Source organism: Phytophthora parasitica, assembly GCF_000247585.1.
Source record: "Phytophthora parasitica INRA-310 unplaced genomic scaffold supercont2.2, whole genome shotgun sequence".
Lineage (NCBI taxonomy): Eukaryota > Oomycota > Peronosporomycetes > Peronosporales > Peronosporaceae > Phytophthora > Phytophthora nicotianae.
Genome location: NW_008648988.1, coordinates 2,246,124 through 2,261,481, shown reverse-complemented (window position 1 = coordinate 2,261,481; position 15,358 = coordinate 2,246,124). Strand labels below are relative to the sequence as shown.

The 15,358-nt window shown below is 48.5% G+C and overlaps 10 protein-coding genes across 12 annotated transcripts; 4 read left to right on the top strand and 6 right to left on the bottom strand.

The window, feature by feature from the left end:
• Positions 1-223: 223 nt before the first annotated feature.
• PPTG_02748 (CAMK protein kinase) lies at positions 224-2,880 on the top strand. The gene is made up of 2 exons (XM_008893988.1): positions 224-488; positions 588-2,880. The coding sequence occupies exons 1-2, from the start codon at positions 394-396 to the stop codon at positions 2,578-2,580; spliced, it is 2,088 nt and encodes a 695-aa protein (XP_008892236.1). The 5' UTR covers positions 224-393; the 3' UTR covers positions 2,581-2,880.
• On the bottom strand, positions 2,654-4,691 carry PPTG_02747 (the record flags this gene model as incomplete). Of its 2 annotated transcripts, XM_008893986.1 has the most annotated exons (7): positions 2,654-2,850; positions 2,911-3,466; positions 3,532-3,632; positions 3,710-3,943; positions 4,008-4,205; positions 4,288-4,448; positions 4,517-4,691. In XM_008893986.1, 7 exons carry the CDS (start codon positions 4,689-4,691, stop codon positions 2,767-2,769), a joined length of 1,509 nt encoding a protein of 502 aa, XP_008892234.1. In that variant the 3' UTR covers positions 2,654-2,766. The 2 variants fall into 2 exon arrangements, with proteins under 2 accessions (XP_008892234.1, XP_008892235.1); XM_008893987.1 differs by having other exon boundaries at positions 2,654-3,466.
• Positions 4,692-4,773: 82 nt separating this feature from the next.
• PPTG_02746 lies at positions 4,774-7,553 on the top strand. 2 transcript variants are annotated; one of them, XM_008893984.1, is made up of 9 exons: positions 4,774-5,724; positions 5,785-5,850; positions 5,921-6,106; positions 6,174-6,273; positions 6,347-6,504; positions 6,572-6,678; positions 6,744-6,806; positions 6,890-7,019; positions 7,105-7,553. In XM_008893984.1, exons 1-9 carry the CDS (start codon positions 4,837-4,839, stop codon positions 7,279-7,281), a joined length of 1,875 nt encoding a protein of 624 aa, XP_008892232.1. In that variant the 5' UTR covers positions 4,774-4,836; the 3' UTR covers positions 7,282-7,553. The 2 variants fall into 2 exon arrangements, with proteins under 2 accessions (XP_008892232.1, XP_008892233.1); XM_008893985.1 differs by having other exon boundaries at positions 6,572-7,019.
• A 267-nt stretch (positions 7,554-7,820) lies between these two features.
• PPTG_02745 (hypothetical protein) lies at positions 7,821-8,237 on the bottom strand (the record flags this gene model as incomplete). The annotated part of the gene is made up of 1 exon (XM_008893983.1): positions 7,821-8,237. One exon carries the CDS (start codon positions 8,235-8,237, stop codon positions 7,821-7,823), a length of 417 nt encoding a protein of 138 aa, XP_008892231.1.
• A 350-nt stretch (positions 8,238-8,587) lies between these two features.
• Positions 8,588-9,493, bottom strand: PPTG_02744 (hypothetical protein; the record flags this gene model as incomplete). Its single annotated transcript, XM_008893982.1, has 4 exons — positions 8,588-8,837; positions 8,917-9,035; positions 9,126-9,383; positions 9,452-9,493. 4 exons carry the CDS (start codon positions 9,491-9,493, stop codon positions 8,588-8,590), a joined length of 669 nt encoding a protein of 222 aa, XP_008892230.1.
• A 78-nt stretch (positions 9,494-9,571) lies between these two features.
• PPTG_02743 (hypothetical protein) lies at positions 9,572-10,036 on the bottom strand (the record flags this gene model as incomplete). The annotated part of the gene is made up of 1 exon (XM_008893981.1): positions 9,572-10,036. The coding sequence occupies one exon, from the start codon at positions 10,034-10,036 to the stop codon at positions 9,572-9,574; it is 465 nt and encodes a 154-aa protein (XP_008892229.1).
• A 127-nt stretch (positions 10,037-10,163) lies between these two features.
• On the top strand, positions 10,164-11,012 carry PPTG_20969 (hypothetical protein; the record flags this gene model as incomplete). The annotated part of the gene is made up of 1 exon (XM_008894400.1): positions 10,164-11,012. The coding sequence occupies exon 1, from the start codon at positions 10,704-10,706 to the stop codon at positions 11,010-11,012; it is 309 nt and encodes a 102-aa protein (XP_008892648.1). The 5' UTR covers positions 10,164-10,703.
• Positions 10,397-10,606, bottom strand: PPTG_20970 (hypothetical protein; the record flags this gene model as incomplete). Its single annotated transcript, XM_008894401.1, has 2 exons — positions 10,397-10,429; positions 10,526-10,606. The coding sequence occupies 2 exons, from the start codon at positions 10,604-10,606 to the stop codon at positions 10,397-10,399; spliced, it is 114 nt and encodes a 37-aa protein (XP_008892649.1).
• A 1,109-nt stretch (positions 11,013-12,121) lies between the features above and the next one.
• Positions 12,122-14,270, top strand: PPTG_02742 (hypothetical protein). Its single transcript, XM_008893980.1, has 8 exons — positions 12,122-12,245; positions 12,320-12,650; positions 12,711-12,791; positions 12,850-13,095; positions 13,157-13,235; positions 13,304-13,458; positions 13,530-13,721; positions 13,797-14,270. The coding sequence occupies exons 1-8, from the start codon at positions 12,148-12,150 to the stop codon at positions 14,067-14,069; spliced, it is 1,455 nt and encodes a 484-aa protein (XP_008892228.1). The 5' UTR covers positions 12,122-12,147; the 3' UTR covers positions 14,070-14,270.
• A 141-nt stretch (positions 14,271-14,411) lies between these two features.
• Positions 14,412-15,076, bottom strand: PPTG_02741 (histone H4). Its single transcript, XM_008893979.1, has one exon. It carries the CDS (start codon positions 14,975-14,977, stop codon positions 14,597-14,599), a length of 381 nt encoding a protein of 126 aa, XP_008892227.1. The 5' UTR covers positions 14,978-15,076; the 3' UTR covers positions 14,412-14,596.
• Between the last annotated feature and the right edge of the window lie 282 nt (positions 15,077-15,358).

Sequence of the window (15,358 nt, the reverse complement as noted above, 5' to 3'; positions counted from 1 at the left end):
AAAAAAACGATAGTTTGGAGGAGTACCCTTTTGATAAAAGGTGTTTCCAAAATGGTCCTTTTTTGTCTCGCTTCATCGATTTTTCCGCTCAATGCACAGATATTGTCCCGATTAGCCAAAGCCCAGTTAATACGAAATGTAAGTGAAAATTGCCGGCTCTATTTGTTCAAGCGCTTTTCTCTGTCGTGATGTGGCGTACCTAGCATCAGCTGTTGTCGAGTCGAGTCGCACCGTCCTCGAGTCCATAACGGAGAAGACACACAGAGCCGCATAAGCCGAAGAAGCTGCTGCGAGCCAAACCTGCAACAGAGCACCCCCCCCCCCCCCCTCACTTCCACACCAGCCGGATTCGGCAAAGAGAGCGCGAGCACGACAGCAATTGACAGAGGAAAGATGACGGGCGACGGAGGCGTGGTCGCGCCGCGTAACGTGTTCGCAAAGCTGCCTTCATACAACCCCTTCGTGGGCACGTTTCATCACGCGCCAAGGTGCGTCCTGCTGGCTTGCTGCAGTTTTGTCCTTCCCGTTTTGCATCTTTTCTTCGCGTGGGGCTAACCTGCTGTATGACGCTTTCTATGCGACTGCAGCGCTGGAAACCGTGGCGCCGTCTACTTCTCGAGCGATATCGTTGACATGGCGGAACTCGAGGAGCGCAAGAAGTTTCGCCACCACCCGCTCACGGGAATTTTCCACTCGTTACCGGGTTACTACGACCCGCTACACAAGCTGGCGGCCTGCCGTCGTGTCATGACGGCCGAGGGCATCTACTCCGATACAGAGTCGCTGCGTTCCTTTGTGGCTATGGACATTACGGATAACGAGGACTTCGCGTCGCTCCAGCAGGCCTCGCAGATGAACCGCATGTACAGTGACTCTCGATGCATTCAGAACGCAGACCTCATGTCGCGTCCGCGCCGCTTTAGTGATGGCGACGCTGACCCGTTCTTTAATGGAACCAAGACCGGCTCACCCAACCACAAGAAGGACGGCAATATCGAATACCACGATGAATCTACGGATAGTGATGTGGACGAAGACCTTGCTGCTTTGGAGCATCAAACACCTCGCTCGCTACCGTTGAATATCCTATCGGTTACGGACAAATACGACGTCCCTCCACCCGTTGGAGCCTTGCCACCTCGACGCACGCCTTACAAGAAGGCGAGGAAGTCATCTGGTACGTCTTCCACTAGCACGGACAGCGAAGGGCTGTCTCCGGTGAAATCGTTCATCACGCCGAGCTATGAGCGCGCCGAGCTGGGCAAGTCTGCGGGCTGTTCGGAGTTAACCGACGGTTTTATCTCCACGGGTAAGGGCATTTTCAGGAAAGTTGGGTTACGTTCATCACTACACGAGCGACCGAATGACAAAGACAAGAACAAGCTCAGGACACCTCCTAAACTGAATATTCAACGTTCACTGAGCGAGGGAGACTCAGACGACGATATCAACAACGAATACACGCAGGCAGCACCTCGTATTCCTGCGAATCCGTTTGTAGCTAGACGTTTGAACGACGGTGATGAACTGCGTATCATGGCGATTCACCGTACAGGACGTCGCGACTCTCAAGCGCTTAAGAATGATCATGGTGAAAGCGACAGTGAGGACGAGTACAACCACCCAAAACCGTATTTTATTCACGAGAAGGCTGTCACTGAGCAGTATGAATTGGTTGGCGAAGATCAGTTGGGAGATGGTTCTTACGCTGTTGTCAAGCCTGCGATTCGTCGTGTGAATGGAAAAGAAGTCGCCATTAAGCAGATCCACAAGCGTTTCCTTCGTGACGAGGCTGCCAAGAATGCTGTGAGTCGTGAGATCGAGATCCATCTCCGGTTGCGTCACAAACACATTGTGCGTCTATATGAGGTCTATGAGACTCCGGATTTCCTGTACTTGGTCATGGCGAAGGCTACAAAGGGTAATCTGAAGGCGTTGATGCAGAGAAAGCGTATGCTTCCCGAGGCACTGGCAGGAAAACTATCGCAGCAAATTGTCCGTGCTGTACTATTCCTCCATGATATGGGTGTACTGCACTGTGACTTGAAGCCTGACAACATTTTGCTGAGCGATGCCAAGACAGCGAGTCTAGATAACGGCGAAAACTCCCCTACCATGCGCCGCAATTCTCCCCCCAAGTCGACTCTGGATCCTCATGCTGATGTCAAAGTCAATGACTACAACGTCGAGCTGTGTGACTTCGGGCTGTCTGTGAAGGTGCCGGATGTTCGCTTCTTCAAGCTGACAGGTGACGTTCACAAGGTCCCGTTCACAGGAGTAACGGGTACTTCGGGATACATTGCTCCTGAGTTGCTGCAGCAGCAGTCGTACGGCAAGCCGGTGGATATGTGGTCGGTGGGTATTATTATTTTCGAGATGTTGACCGGATACCAGCCATTCTACCCGCCGCATGCTTGCATCAATGAAGACGCGGACTTCTCAGACCGTGTGTGGAAGACGATCAGCGCCGATGCCAAGGACTTAGTTGAGCGTCTACTGGAGCGCGATCCCGCTAAGCGACTAACAGCCGCTGAGGCGCTGGCACACTCGTGGTTCGAGTCGGCCATGTTTGCCATTTAGATGCGCCATTTCACTTGGGCCCGCTCCTTCTGAGCCAAGCTGCGAGGAGCGATGAAAAAGAGTAACACGTTTTGGGTTATAGCACAAAGTACAAAAGAAGAGTATACTGCGAGATTGCCAATTTTCAATTCATAGTGGTTGCTCTGTTATGGCGTCAACCCGCTGATAAGAGGATCTGACGCCGTGTTATTGAGTCTTCGGTCTCTTGGCGCCTTTGTTATCAGCCCACTTGAAAAAATCGCACCTCGCATCAGGATTCCCCTTCTCACCCTGTTAATGAAAAACACATTTGTCAAAGAACATACATGGTGTTTCTCAGATAGAACTCACCGCTGGTTTAGTGCAGACGTAAAATTTGCGACCCCAATTCTCGTTCGTCTTCAGAACTGATCGAAGCACAGTCGGTTGACCACAATGGCATAAAGGTGTTGGAGGTGGCCGGCCATTAAGAACCTGTGCCCATTCTAGCTTTTCTTTTTCTGCTGGTTTCCGATTTTCAGACGTCTTCACAATTCGTACAGACTCAGAAAACATTCTGTACGTAGAGGATTCTTCACTCCAGGATACTTCACGATATGAAGGAGCCTTTCGTTTAGTGCCTGAATTACTGAAGAACGACGTAATTGACTGCTGGCCACGTTTCTTCGAGCGTAATGAAGAGCGCACTGGAGACGTCACGCTTTGTCCCGAGAGGTTTTCAGCACCAACACTGCGACTTTGAACGACAAACGACTTGATACTCTGTTGTGTGCCTGCGAACTCCGCGAATTTTTTGGCGCACAGTACTGCAGTAATTCCAATGTTGGTACTTGAATCTGTTTCTAACTCCACCGTGCACGACATCGCAACCGGACAGTGATCAGATCCAACGCGTTCTGCGTCAATACTATGCATGGAACACCCAGCAAAATGTAAGTAGCCAGTATATCACCGTAATAGTCGGCGGCGTACCTGCATGTAGATACACATTCGACGAACGTGGGGTCTACTAGAATATAGTCAATTCGGGTTCCATAATTTGTTTGACGCGCCCCTGTTTGAGTGTTCCAGCACTAATTTTCAAAGGACGAAAGGCAGGATTGTTAGTACGCTACATCTAATGTCTCGACTGAAAATAATATATACGTACCGTGAAAGCTTTAGCCTGATCAGGGTGAAAATGACGGTACGTGTCAATCAGTTTGACTCCAGTTACTCCGGTGATTTCGTCACGATTGGGTTCTGAAAGAGACGTCTCATCCGATGATCCAAGAAATGAGTCCATCCACTTTCGGCAAGGGTGATCTCCAAAAGAATTACCGTCCGATCGATGCGCTTGCGGGTCGCAATGGTCAATTTCTCGATGCGCAATATTAATATCTCCCTGCATTCAAACGACAAGTTGGTCCCGTGCATTTTCAAACAGTTATGCAAGCATCATGACGAACCACAACAACAACGCGCTTGTTTGCTGCTCGCAGAGCATTGACTCGGTCTTCTAGTAGCGCATGGAATTGGAGTTTGTATTCCAGGCGATCCGAGGACGCAAGAGCGGGACAATAAGTATTGAGCAGCACAAAAGCTTGGTGGTCGGTGATGATACACCGTCCTTCAGACTCCAGATCATTGACCAATTTTGATGGAAGCTGGAATATAGCGTAATAATAAGCGCAACAACGTCTATCAATTCGAGGTCTTGCCCTAAGGTAAGCAATGCAGATAGCTTACCTCGTTATGAAGAGATCCGACGTGCCCCACGTTGTCCTTAGTCTTCCAGAGCCCCGTGAGCCCTTCTTCAGCTGCTACCGTTGGCAGGTCGCTCTTAACAAACGTCACCACACCCGAGTATCCACCTCGATGTCGACAGAACGAGTAGAAAGCATCGAATCCTGGCGTAAAATGACATATTGGTTTTAAACACGTCTTCGGTTGCATGGACTCAAGTCGTCGGGCTCACCTGGAGGCCGCACCAGCTCTTCGTCAAGTTCCGAGCGCGTCAACTTCGATTCTTGCAGACAAATTATGTCGGCTTCGAGACTCTCCAGGAATTGCTGCAGATTCTGCTCCAGACGCTGCAGAACCGCACGCAGCCCATTGACGTTCCAAGTCACAAGTCGCAGCTTCCGCTTCATCTTGTCAAATGATTGTCCAAGTAGGTGCGATTATGTTTTTGTCCAATAATAGGCATACTTTATTTTCTTATCACCCAATCACAACCTTTGGCGCCGTTTCCTGTTGCGCGCGCATTGCCACTAAGGCATTGTGTCCATCTTCGTTATGAGCGTCGACGTCACTGCCATCCGCGCGGCCTTTGCGGCCTGCAACTTAGACCTGGAGGATGATGCAGCCAGCACGTGTGTGTCCATCTGCACGGAGTTCGGGCTGAGCTCGGACGATATGGCGGCGCAATGGGATGCCTACTCCATGAACCAGCAGCTCTCGGGAGCCGCCAACTCCGACGGCCTCGTGGCCTTCCGCTCGCACCTCAAGCAGCAGCAGCAGGTCAAGGCTCAGGAAGCAGTGCCCACCAGCGCCTCTCAGAAGAGACGTCATTCCAAGACACCAGTGGTAAAGCGTGAAGCGGACAGCCAAGACAAACTCGAGTCGTTATACAGCATGAAGTCGCCTGAGGGCAAGCACGCGCGTTCATTTTCCAGCCCAGCAGGAAGCAACAAGGTGCAGCGCAAGGAAGGCATGTTTTCACCCCCTTCCATGCAGTCTCCGCCTGGTAGTAGCTATGAGAAGCGCACAGACGCCGGCAAATCGATGACGGACTTCAACGCTCACTTGAGGAAGCAGATCGAAGGAATGGGAGCCAACACAGGGAAGCCTGTCGAGGTTAAGGCGCCCTTCCCGTCCCGTAATTTAACTCCGAACTCTTCGTACATGTACACGCCGTTATTCCAACGTGCCATAGCGCTGGATGAGCAGCTTGTCGAGTACGAGGAGCTTGTCAAGGAAAAGTTCAAACTAGAAGAAATCAAGCCAGTTGGAGACCCCTCGCCGGCACAAGTGACTGTAGTCGGACGTATCGTGTGTGAGGCAGCCGAGGGCAAGCTGAACCCCAGTGTCGTGCAGGTTGAAGGGTCCAGGAAGACTTGCGGTGGCCAGCGTGTGCTTCTCGACTTGAGTGCAGTCCCGAACTTCCAGATCTTCCCGGGCAAGGTTAGTTCTGCAATATTGTGGTCATATTTGCATGCAAATGGTAAGCTAACGCCATTGAAGATTGTTGCGTTGAAAGGTGTCTTCCCAGATACCCGCTCGCCGTTGGCAGTGAAGAGGTTCCTCGAGGTAAGTTCTGCCGCTCATTTTCTTGCATTGAATGTCATCTTATGCGGGTGCTTTTACTGTTGGTTTATAGCCAATTCCAGCACCACCTGCTACGTCTTCCCCAGCACGAATTAAAGAAATCCAAAGCGAGCACGGGAACCCTGTTCGTGTACTCACTGCTTGTGGCCCGTTCACGACCACTAGCAATGTGGACTACCTGCCCCTGAACGATTTGCTACAGATTGCAATTGACCAGAAGCCAGACGTACTCATTCTCGTAAGAAGAAATTGCTGTTGCTGATAGCATGGATGCGTCATTTATTGATACTCTCTGATGTTTTAAGGTGGGCCCGTTCATCGATTCGATGCACTCCATGTTCCAAGATGGACTGGTCAAGTACGATGGCATGATGCTGAGTTTCGAAGAGATCTTCCTGTTCAAAGGTAAATCGCTGCTAAGCGAGTGAAACTCCTCTACTAACCGTGGCTGCTGTCAATGTATTTTATTCGCTAATAGTGATGACACTACTGAACAACGTGCTATCACGAGACGAGCGGATTCAAGTTGTGATTGTTCCATCTTTGAGAGATGCCAACCACGAATACGTGTACCCTCAACCACCACTGAACAAGAAGAAAGCGTGTGAAGCCTTCGAGGTTGCTGATTATGCTAAGGTTAGAGGATTATTTGACTTTTGAAAACCATACTCGATTCTGGGTCTAACTGATTTTGTAACTGCAGCGCGTCCACTTCATGTCAAATCCTAGCACGTTCTCGATCAACGGAGTCGTGTTTGGAACGTCCGCATTGGACGTCGTGGTGCAACTCAGCTCAAATGAGCTTTACAGGTCAGTTTGCTCACACATATAGGTATATATATATATTGTTGAAAAATACCGTTGTTTCACTTTAGAGCTCAAGTTCGCGACCAAAACCGACTTCTCCGTCTGTGTGAACAAGTTGTCGACCAGCGAAGGTGCGCCGTGTACATATGCATGAATGTTGAAGCTTGCATTTCGAGACCCTTAACACGACTGTTATGCTCTGTTCAAATAATAGCTTCTACCCAATGTTCCCTCCACCTCCGAATAGCGAGGCGCCTATCGATCTGCGGTATATGAAGCAGTTCCAATTCGAGCAAACGCCCGACATCCTGCTGCTTCCTTCAATTCTCAACCGTTTTTGTGGGGTACGTCGCGCTAAACGAGTTTTTCATTTGTTTGCTTAGACGCACAATACTCACTTTGATCTTGTTCATCTAAAAAAAACAACAGCGCGTGAAAGATTCCATCTGCCTTAACCCCGGTCAGCTATGCAAGGGCGAGTCCGGTGGCACCTTCGCTCATATCACCATCCTTCCTTTGTCCAACGACAAAATCGAGAGCGCAACCGATGACAAGTGCGCCCACTTCGTGCCAGACCGAACAATTGTCGAGATCAAACGTATCTAGACAGTAGAGGAACGGATCGAAGTTATTCGACGTTACCTTATCTGGTGGTTATATACTTGGCGATAAGCTCCTTGTGCTGCAAACGAAAGTATCAGTAAAAGTAAACCAGGACGTTAAAGGCCACTAGATGGTTCCTGACCCGCCAGTTGGATAGCTCATTTGAGACGGCGTCAAACAAAAAGTGCCTAATCAACCATGAATTAAATCGCGTTTTAAGCACAGAATAGAAAAGATGGGCAACTGAGACCTCAAACAAAAAATTCCATTCAGCCGATTCTGGGAAATCGGTCGACGAAAATATTATCTCATCTCGGAGACCCAAAACCATTTTTTTTGATAATTTAGGCTCAAAAATTCAGCGAGGATTCCATTTTACATGTAGCTAATTCAGACTCTAAATGCTTCATTTTGCTGTTTTTGTTGTCCACCTCAATGTAGCCATATGTAGTTTTTGAAATTATTTCTGAAATTTAGAAATATGCGGTAAGACGGAGGTAAGTAACATTTCGAATTATCAGGAACATTACGAGATTAATTACTTAGTCTTTCATCTGTTTTTTCGCAGTGCTTCCGGAGGCATCGGTATCAGCCTCGGTCTCGTCCCGGGCTCGACGATCCTGGTTTGCTTGGGGAGCCACTGCCATGGCAGCACGGTGAGCACGTCGCGCCTGTTTTGCTTCTTTGGCGTCAATCCCTTCCCTTTCACTTGGTTTTGCGTACAGAGGGTCGTTTCGGAACTCCTCTGGTACGTATGGTCTGATGTTGTGGTACATGGTGTGGCTCTTTTCCACGTTCGGTGGAGGCGGGGGCAGCACTTCGACATGCTCGCACATCATTGTTGTCACCTTCTCCTTCGTCGTGAGAATGCCGTCTATCTTCCGACGCAAATACTTCACAACAGGCTCATCGTCGGGACTCTTTTTGCACGACACTACTCCCATGTCTTGATCATCCATGGAAAAGATTTGGAATTGCTGTATACCATCCAGACGCTTGTAGAGCTCAGTTAGAACCCCCTTGTATGTCTTGAATTGCTCACTACCACGGGGAATGTGAACCGTCACTGAGTTTGACGCGGCTGGTGTGATCGCTTCCACGACGTGGTCGACCGTGTATATGGGCGAAACCGCGGTCGCAAGAGTTCTCTGCGTGCCCTTTTACGATGAACTTGTAGTCCACGTGTTTTAAATTGACCTGCCAACTTGCGCCAAGAAAAACTTGATGACGTAATTGTTTTTGTTCTGGCCCGAGCAGTTGTCAGCATAAACCGTCAGCCGAGTCTTCCCTTCAGCAAACACCCTGGTTCTCAAAAGTGCTCCGGAATCGAGATGATCTGGTCACTACCTTTTCCACTGGTGGTTTCGTCGTAGAGATAGTTAGTTTGTGTACCATCGTTCTCGTAGTAGATACCGAAGCAGTTCACAGCTAGCAGTGAGCAAAAGTTCCACTGCGATGGAGTACTAGTAATACTGGGGAATGTCCGATTCTGCGAATAGTCCATGACAAGGACCACATGGTCATCCGACACTGCAGCCTTGTCGTTCTTGTACTCACACCTGGCAACAAAACAACATGATAATAATATCCACCGTTAAAAGGTAGCAGTTGTTCGAATTGATACCAATATCCTCTTACCGCATTCTGCGCGCCGACTCTGTGTGCCTTCCCAACACCTCGGCCTTCTTCGCAGTAACATCATTCCGCATACTTGCGTGGTAGATGGAGCAAACGTCACATACATTGCTTGTAGGGGACTGAATGCGAATTGTAGGGCAATACAACGTTAGAAGCTTTCTCATGGTTGAGCGAGCTGGCTCGCGTACTCGAAGGCGAATCTACTCCACGTAGCTGTGCATCTCTTCGTAAATAGCATCCCACGTGAAGTGTGCTGGCAGCAATGTGTACAACTCGCTATTGTAATACTTCTTCATGACTCCGCCTTTGGTCTTCTGCATCCGAACCCGAACAGGGACGACCTCGCCTACTTCTTCAGCAAACTCCTTAAACCACTTGACAAGCCACACCAAGTCGACCGCCGCAGCATTCTCGTTCAAGGTGTTGCCATGAGCCTTTACCCCGACGTTACCATCGCGAACGTGCTTCTTGTAACGTTGGACAGTGAGCGAAACAACCCCGTAGCAACGAGCGAATGTAGGGCGGCACACCTTACCAACGAACGGTTAGTAGTAGTTGAACTTCCCCCGGAGTCCATATCCACGAGACCGGTCAACAGGCACCTGCATTAGCGTTCCCAGCAGGGTGTACAGGCTGATTGTTTTTTCATCTCTGTTCATCGTTGACAGCGAACAAAAGACTCCAGCTGCTTGGTCTTGCCATCGACACAGCGGTTGTCACAGGCATCTTTCTGGATAATCGAAGTAACTTGACCCCAAAGATCGTGCTCCTTCAAATAGATACTAATGTCCTCAGTATCAACAGCGCCTTCAGCATTGCCATCACTGTCGCCGCTCTCTGTTGTCAGCGGCTCCTCATCTTCGCTGGACGCCTGGGAGTCGGGGGTGAAGGCTTCGTCCCCGCTGTCGTCCAGCTCGTCGCTGTCTCCCACATCGTCGTCGTCACCAGCGTCGCTGGCTTCACTGTCCCCGCCGTCACGTTGGCTTGCTGCCTCCTGGTTGCCGTCCACAGCTGCAGCCACTTCGGGGCCTGTAAGGACGCCGTGCATTTCATGCGTCGGTGCGAGGCTGTCACTGCCGGTAGGAGCTGGTCTAGACCCGTACGCTGCCAGTTCTTCCATAGTCTTCGATACGGTTGCTGCGGATACACTTCGTCCAAATTTTTGAAATTTGAAAATGGCTCTTAGCGCGGTAATTCACTTACGTACATGGCCAACATGGTTGATTAGTAACATTTGGTACGCCATGGTCTCAATTTGTAATTTCGCCATTCAAGGACAACATGGGCTTTCGTGCGATCCAAACGAAAAGCCTAATGATTCCGAAACATGTAGAGGCGGCAACTACTGCAAAGCGGTTCATGTGAACCACGGTGTTCGCTGCTTTGTGGACGGAATTAAGCGAAAGGTGACGCATAAAGAACCGAGAATGGCGTGATGAGCGCGAACGACAAGATCGCGGGCTTACTTGCCTCCTCCGGGTTAGGAACGTGACTTCGGGAGTAACCGTATCGCCTACAGCAATTCGGACGAGCAATTGAGCCTGTAAGTAAGAATGTTTCTTGGATCAAGGAGTTTCGTGAAGAAGACGTAGCCAATGCCATGACCTACCGAGTTGCCGTTCAAGATTAAGGTCGCGTTTGTGATGTTGTGTTTCAAACTCATGTCCATTGACTGCGAGAGCTCAACCATTGCCTGACTAAAGCTGCAGCAGTTCCAAAAGATCGTCGCATTCAAGACGCGCTGGTCCAATTACTATAGAAGATCGCTGTCATCGTTTAGTGCTCTAATGGGCGATCTTGAGCAGTGGATGAAGAAAGGTGTGGAGCCTCACAATACAATATCGATGCACTTTGGAGGCTATAAAGGAAAATCGTATGGCCTGAAGTACCATCTTGTGGATGGTCAATGGGAGGTGCTGCATAATGTCTACAAACGCCATGTACAAGGCACGTACGACGCTATCTTGGACAACGACACCTCGTTCCAACTGCGTGCTGCTACCCGCGAGATACTCTCTGAAAACGCATCATCTGATACACAGCACCACTCGACATCTCAGCCCCGAAGAGCGGCGACTTTTTCCTCACGAAAGTGAAATTGAATCAAACGGCCCCGGTTGGAGTGGGCATTAAATCTTTTCAAGTGAAGCCGAAAGTGGACGTGGAGACAAACGGTCTCCGTTTTACTATCTGCTCTCTAAACCGGCAGACCACGATAAGTTCTGTCTCGAATATCGCTTGGCGATAGTGGAGAAGGATAAACTAAGTACCAAGGACAACGGGGCTCAAGTATTGCTTATTAAGGTGCTGAAGATACTGTCGTGAAGGCGATGGCGTGTAGCTTCGAGACTTGATGAGGTTCGTGTGAAGCGAGTACCGCTAATGTGGCAAATACCGTTTTTTCTTGCGAGGGCAGCACGCAGCTTCCTCATTCGCCGCTGCCGTAATGCTGCAGCCTTAGCTTTCTCTGGGTCAATCCCACACTTGTGTTGCAATCCCTCTACCTTTTCTATCTCGTTAACCTCATTAATTTCCAAACCCGCGTGAAGTTATTTACGTTGAAGGGTTTTGCCATCTTTTTTCTCGACATTTTTTTCGGCTCTGCATTTTCTCCGGCCCCATTCTTCATGACCGACAACGGCATTTTTCCAAGGTGGTTTTTACCCTGCGATTCGTGCTGATGCTTCACTACGCTATTACTCGAACGTGATCCCAGTATGCCCTCTCGATCCGTGCCGTAGCGTCCAGGACGATTCATCTTGTTGTTACTTTCTGCCGCCCCTCACGTCGATCTCGTATGGCATCATCTCCGGTGGAGACGCTTTTGCTTTGTGCACCTTCATCTTCATGAGCTTCTTGTCGATGCTCCTTTTCAGCTGTGATGTGGCGTCGGATGAGTCGTCGTCTTCATCAAGTAGCAGTTAATTTCTTAAAACAAGTGTCTTGGAAAAGTTCCATTTTCGATGTGAACTTGTATAAGTAGACACAAGCTGTTTTAAAACTGATTAAGTAACAATCGGACTTGATTAAGTATACTATCAATGACAAAACTAGTAGATACTTTAAATAAAAATTCAAAATTAATGAATTTATTGTTTAAAATAAAAGTATGTTTAAAATTAACAAAAAGACCGTTTTACTTACGAAAAATATAATTCGGTTTGCTTTGGTAATAAAAAGTGGTCGGAAGCCAATATTTGGATGTTTTCAATGGAAAAAAATTAAATTTTAATGGTTTTTATCCCGATGAAAAACATAGGTTACACATTCGGAATGCGCTCAACAAGCACCCCGTCGAACGCTCCATCGAGCGATACACGACCTCTCTCGTAAGTCACATGCGTAGTGCCGTCCATACTTCATGCCCTTTGTGTATTTATCCCTTAAACGCGCTCCATTGCAGCTCCAATACGTCGTCGTTGACGTCAAAGGAATTCATCATGGGCCGCATCAAAGAAAATTTCGACCTGGAGACGCAGAGCTGTCTCGCGAAAGATTGCAATACATCATCTGATGCTGAGGTCAACCGTGGCAATTCCACTCAGCTGCAGTATCAGCTACGTCGACTGAGGCGGCGATGTGCTAAACTGGAGCGAAAATTGCAGGAAAAGGAGGCTGATATTCAGGCCATGCAAGAGCAGCAGCAGTTGCGATTCCCACTGCTGGTGCACGAGACAATGCGCAGTCTGCGCTCGCTAGATAGCAGTAAATCCGAGCAAATAGCAAACCCGTCGGTAGGTGGTCTGTGTGCGTGGTCGGATGACCTGGAGATTCACATTGAGGACATGTTGCAGGTTCTTTCCCATTCTGTGATAAGCAGCATCGCGCAAGATAGAATAGATACGGATGCTCGCATCCACGAGTACGAGCAGCAGGTTCGTAAGAGTATTTACCGTGGAGAGGAGGTGTTATGGCTGACTCTTGCGTTTGTAGATTGCTGAGTTGTACGAAGAGAACCAGCAGGAAAAACTTAAGAACGAAATGTTGAGCGAATGCCTTCGCGATCAAAAGCATGCCAAGGCGAAGTTGATGAAGGCTTGCAAACACGTTAAACAGGAGCTTCAAGCTATGAAAGATAGCGGATTAAGTCAAATGTTGGTGGATATTGAGGCGCGTTGTGACGCTTTGGAAAAGGAGAAAGCTCAGATAACGAAAGAGCTTTTAACCGAGCGCGCTTTGGTAAGTTGGTCGCTTTTAAAAGTTACAGTATCATGGTGATTATTAACGCGTTTCTTTACAGCGTGCAGAGCAAGAATCCCAGCAAAAGATTACCTCTAATCAACTTGATGATTTAGTTCTGGAATCAACCAGATGGGAAGGTATGCAGTGACCTTGCTTTGAGTTATCCGTTCTTGTCCTCTCTAATTTTGCGCTAACCTCTCGATAGATATTGTTACTAGAAAAAATGAACAGCTACAACAGTCACGGGATCAAATATGTGAGCAACAGCTGACGATTGAGAACTTGAAAGCTGACTTGAAAGGTGTGGAGCAAACGTTTAGCCGTCCTCGTGAACTATGTCGAGAAGATGAACAAGAAGAGGTCCGTCTCCTTCAAAATTCAGTGCTTATGAAATGTCGATCATTATGCTAACATTGCTCGTTATAAACCAGATGGAGCAATTAAAATCGACTCTCAGCATACAAAGGACAAAAATTGAAGAGGTTCAACGAGAACTGCAACGGCAAAAAACTGAGAACGACTTTTTACGCCATCGATTGGCTTCCCTGCACGGAGAAAGGCAATATCTAGATGATAATTCCTCGTGTGCATCTACAGAAACATACGATAAGGTGCTGATCCAGGTAAGAGGTCGTAACGCCGTGTATTTTGTCACTACTATTAATTGTGCTTCATTATTCGCCTCCCGTATTCAACAGGTTCGGTTTATAAAGAAGAGGCTGTGCGCACTAAGGGCACTGGTACAAACGTACGAAGAAACAAATACCCTCGACATCAACTTGCTCAGCGAAGAGGAGTTGTTTCGCAAAAATTTTCCCGATAACGATACAGTCGCTGCTCGATCATGTAAAGAATATGCGATGCAGCTTTCCGGGGGTATCTTGGAAGCGGCTCGATATGTGTCAGAGCTGCAGCAGGTAGTTGAAGATGCTTCTGCTCGATTATTGGGTAGTACTTGCGCGTTGCAGTAGTTGCGAGTGGGCTATGCTGTGAATGCCATTATCGCGTCTCACTTTAATATCGGGATCATATCACCGGGAGCCAAATTCAAACTACACGTATGATGCCCTATATCCTCTTGTGGACTCTCTTGCGCGTCCCCATATCCATTACTTGATCGTAGCAATATAATTTCGAAGGCCTCAACCGAAATTATGCTTGATATTAAACACCAAATATTGCCGAGCGATCCAACCTATGTATTAGTTTACAAAACCAACCATTACCTTGGTCATGTCGTTACTACTGTACTCAGCATTGCTTGCCCGGGCGGGCTCGCCCGGGGGATGACAGAGTTCGTAAGGCAGACAATATTGTAGTATCGAGGTGAATTTTGCGGATTTTGTAGTTTTTCTAAATGAAGTGTTCACGCAGGATGTGGACCTCGAAAATTCGTGTTGTAGTTGCTGTCCTCAACTACACTCTCATCGAGAAGAGACCAATATTTTCCACCCCTCATGGATTTATTGCATTAGGATTAGACACTCCTACGTGATGTTCAACCGCCGAAGCCGTACAGGATTCGACCTTGGCGTTTGAGCGCGTAAATGACGTCCATTCCTGTGATCGTCTTGCGGTGTCCGTGCTCCGAATAGGTGATCGCGTCTTGAATGGCACTCGACAAAAATGTCCTCAGCACTGCGCGCGTCTCGTGGTGGACCAAGACGGAGATGCGAACCACACCAGCCCGACGAGCAAGGCGTCGAATCGCTGGCTTAGTGATGCCTTGTATGTTGTCTCGAAGAATCTTGCGATGACGCCTGGCACCTCCTGTGCCGTGACCAGCAGCGCCGAGGCCGCGACCAGACACAGTTGTCGTTGAGCCGAAAGAAGGTGGTGTGTGTGCTAAGTCGAAAGTTGGCAAATGGTCGCGTGCCATGGCTGGCGGTGCAACAAGTTGTTGCCAACAACCAGCAGATAGATACAACACTAACGACTTGGACTATAGTTTTATTATTAAGCCTTTGATGCAGCTGTGTGTATTGGGTGTGAGCTACGCTACACAGTGGTTCTGTCGAATGTTAAGCATTTCGTAGCACAGAAAGAAGACTTAAACGCGGGATGGCGGGGCGAATGCCTCCGGGATCTTGGTTGGAGCTTGGCGAGGTAGATGAACTTTCGGAAGTGGCAAAGTCTCTCCTCGGCAAGCAGCGACCTCATTGATCCTACATACATTATAAATAACTACAGTACTGTTGAGATCCTTCAACTATGTAACTGAGGACGTTGGCATAAGACACCAGAGAGAGAATCTCCGACA

What these genes read in the sequence shown, in the direction of transcription:
- PPTG_02748 (XM_008893988.1), top strand. Translation starts at nt 394, where the DNA reads ATGACGGGCGACGGAGGCGTGGTCGCGCCGCGTAACGTGTTCGCAAAG. An exon ending in ACGTTTCATCACGCGCCAAG is followed by an intron (nt 489 to 587) that starts GTGCGTCCTGCT and finishes ATGCGACTGCAG; the next exon opens with CGCTGGAAACCGTGGCGCCG.
- PPTG_02741 (XM_008893979.1), bottom strand. Translation starts at nt 14,977, where the DNA reads ATGGCACGCGACCATTTGCCAACTTTCGACTTAGCACACACACCACCT.
- PPTG_02742 (XM_008893980.1), top strand. Translation starts at nt 12,148, where the DNA reads ATGGTTTTTATCCCGATGAAAAACATAGGTTACACATTCGGAATGCGC. An exon ending in AGCGATACACGACCTCTCTC is followed by an intron (nt 12,246 to 12,319) that starts GTAAGTCACATG and finishes GCTCCATTGCAG; the next exon opens with CTCCAATACGTCGTCGTTGA. An exon ending in TCCACGAGTACGAGCAGCAG is followed by an intron (nt 12,792 to 12,849) that starts GTTCGTAAGAGT and finishes TTGCGTTTGTAG; the next exon opens with ATTGCTGAGTTGTACGAAGA.
- PPTG_02746 (XM_008893984.1), top strand. Translation starts at nt 4,837, where the DNA reads ATGAGCGTCGACGTCACTGCCATCCGCGCGGCCTTTGCGGCCTGCAAC. An exon ending in CAGTGAAGAGGTTCCTCGAG is followed by an intron (nt 5,851 to 5,920) that starts GTAAGTTCTGCC and finishes GTTGGTTTATAG; the next exon opens with CCAATTCCAGCACCACCTGC. An exon ending in AGCTCAAATGAGCTTTACAG is followed by an intron (nt 6,679 to 6,743) that starts GTCAGTTTGCTC and finishes GTTTCACTTTAG; the next exon opens with AGCTCAAGTTCGCGACCAAA.